At 64.6% G+C, this 1,317-nt stretch overlaps 1 protein-coding gene across 8 annotated transcripts; it reads left to right on the top strand.

The window, feature by feature from the left end:
- Nucleotides 1–6: 6 nt before the first annotated feature.
- On the top strand, nucleotides 7–1,168 carry leng9 (leukocyte receptor cluster (LRC) member 9). 8 transcript variants are annotated; one of them, XM_043684597.1, is made up of 3 exons: nucleotides 7–438; nucleotides 499–552; nucleotides 586–1,168. In XM_043684597.1, the coding sequence occupies exons 1-3, from the start codon at nucleotides 132–134 to the stop codon at nucleotides 1,077–1,079; spliced, it is 855 nt and encodes a 284-aa protein (XP_043540532.1). In that variant the 5' UTR covers nucleotides 7–131; the 3' UTR covers nucleotides 1,080–1,168. The 8 variants fall into 8 exon arrangements, with proteins under 8 accessions (XP_043540532.1, XP_043540534.1, XP_043540531.1 ...); XM_043684599.1 differs by lacking the exon at nucleotides 499–552 and having other exon boundaries at nucleotides 7–378; XM_043684596.1 differs by having other exon boundaries at nucleotides 7–409; nucleotides 470–1,168.
- The last annotated feature ends 149 nt before the right edge of the window (nucleotides 1,169–1,317 follow it).

Below are 1,317 nucleotides of genomic sequence, written 5' to 3'. Positions count from 1 at the left end.
AGTGAGAGAGAGAGAGGGTGATACGAGGCTGTGCCCTGTGGGTGTGTGTGCCCAGCTCTGTAACCTGCCTTGCCCCCACCTCTCTGTGTTTGTGTCTCCCCCTGTAGCCCTGGGCACTGCTGCTGCTCCAGATGGCAGATGGTACCCGGCAGGAGGGGCATCAGCCCCGCGGGAATTCCGTCTCTGTCCCTGTGTGCACTTTCCACCTGCGGGGGCGCTGTGCGTTTGGGGATCGCTGTTGGAACCAGCACCCAGCCCTCTGCGCCATCGAGGGCACGGCGAGCGGGACAGAGATACCGGGCACAGCGAGAGAGGGAGAGATACCGGGCACGGCGAGCGGGTCAGAGCTACCGGGCACGGCGAGAGAGGGAGAGATACCCCACCTGGACACGATGAGCGGGACAGAGATGCCGGGCACGGCGAGCGGGACAGAGATACCCCACCTGGACACGGTGAGCGGGACAGAGCTACCGGGCACAGCGAGAGAGGGAGAGATACCGGGCACGGCGAGCGGGACAGAGATACCGGGCACAGCGAGAGAGGGAGAGATACCCCACCTGGACACGATGAGCGGGACAGAGCTACCGGGCACGGCGAGCGGGACAGAGATGCCGGACACGGCGAGCGGGACAGAGATGACGGGCACGGTGAGCGGGACAGAGGTATCAGGATGCCCAGGAGGGGCGGAGGTGCCCCGGCAGGAGGGCAAGAAGGCCCCAATGCGAACAGCGGGTATGGTGATCTCCCGGATCCGCTGGGACCCGGAGCTGCGGCCCGCTGATTTCACGGTGGGCTACCATGACCGCTTCCTGGGCACGGTGGAGCAGCCCTTTGAGCTGTTCACCTGGGGAGAGCTGGTGGAGGCTGAGCTGGGTGCCTTAGCCATCCCCCAGCACCGCATCCAGTACTTCAAGCACCGCGGGCGCGTGGTGTGGGACCGGGCCGCCCGCCTGGACCACGTCTTCGGCTCCACCGGGGGGCGCCACACCATCCGGGAGCTCCTGGCCGACGACCAAGATGGCGTCCAAGATGGCCGCCGCAACCCGGACGTCAATCAGGCCACCGGGGATCCAGGCTGATGGAGGGGGAGGGGCTGTTTTGGGAGGACTGGGCTGGCAGGGAGAGGAAGGGCCGATGGGTTTGTCTCTGCGTACAAGAATAAAAATAAAGCCAGTGCTCTCTGACACCCCGCGTGTCCCTCGCGATTTGAATCGAACCATCGCCCCCTTGACGTTCAATGGTGTTACCGTCACTGAATCCCCCCTCCCCCCACCCCACTATAAACATCCTGGGGGTTCCCATTGAGAGAGAATCTAA

This window comes from Chiloscyllium plagiosum, unplaced genomic scaffold, assembly GCF_004010195.1.
Source record: "Chiloscyllium plagiosum isolate BGI_BamShark_2017 unplaced genomic scaffold, ASM401019v2 scaf_63643, whole genome shotgun sequence".
NCBI lineage: Eukaryota > Metazoa > Chordata > Chondrichthyes > Orectolobiformes > Hemiscylliidae > Chiloscyllium > Chiloscyllium plagiosum.
This window is presented reverse-complemented; position numbering and strand designations above follow the sequence as displayed.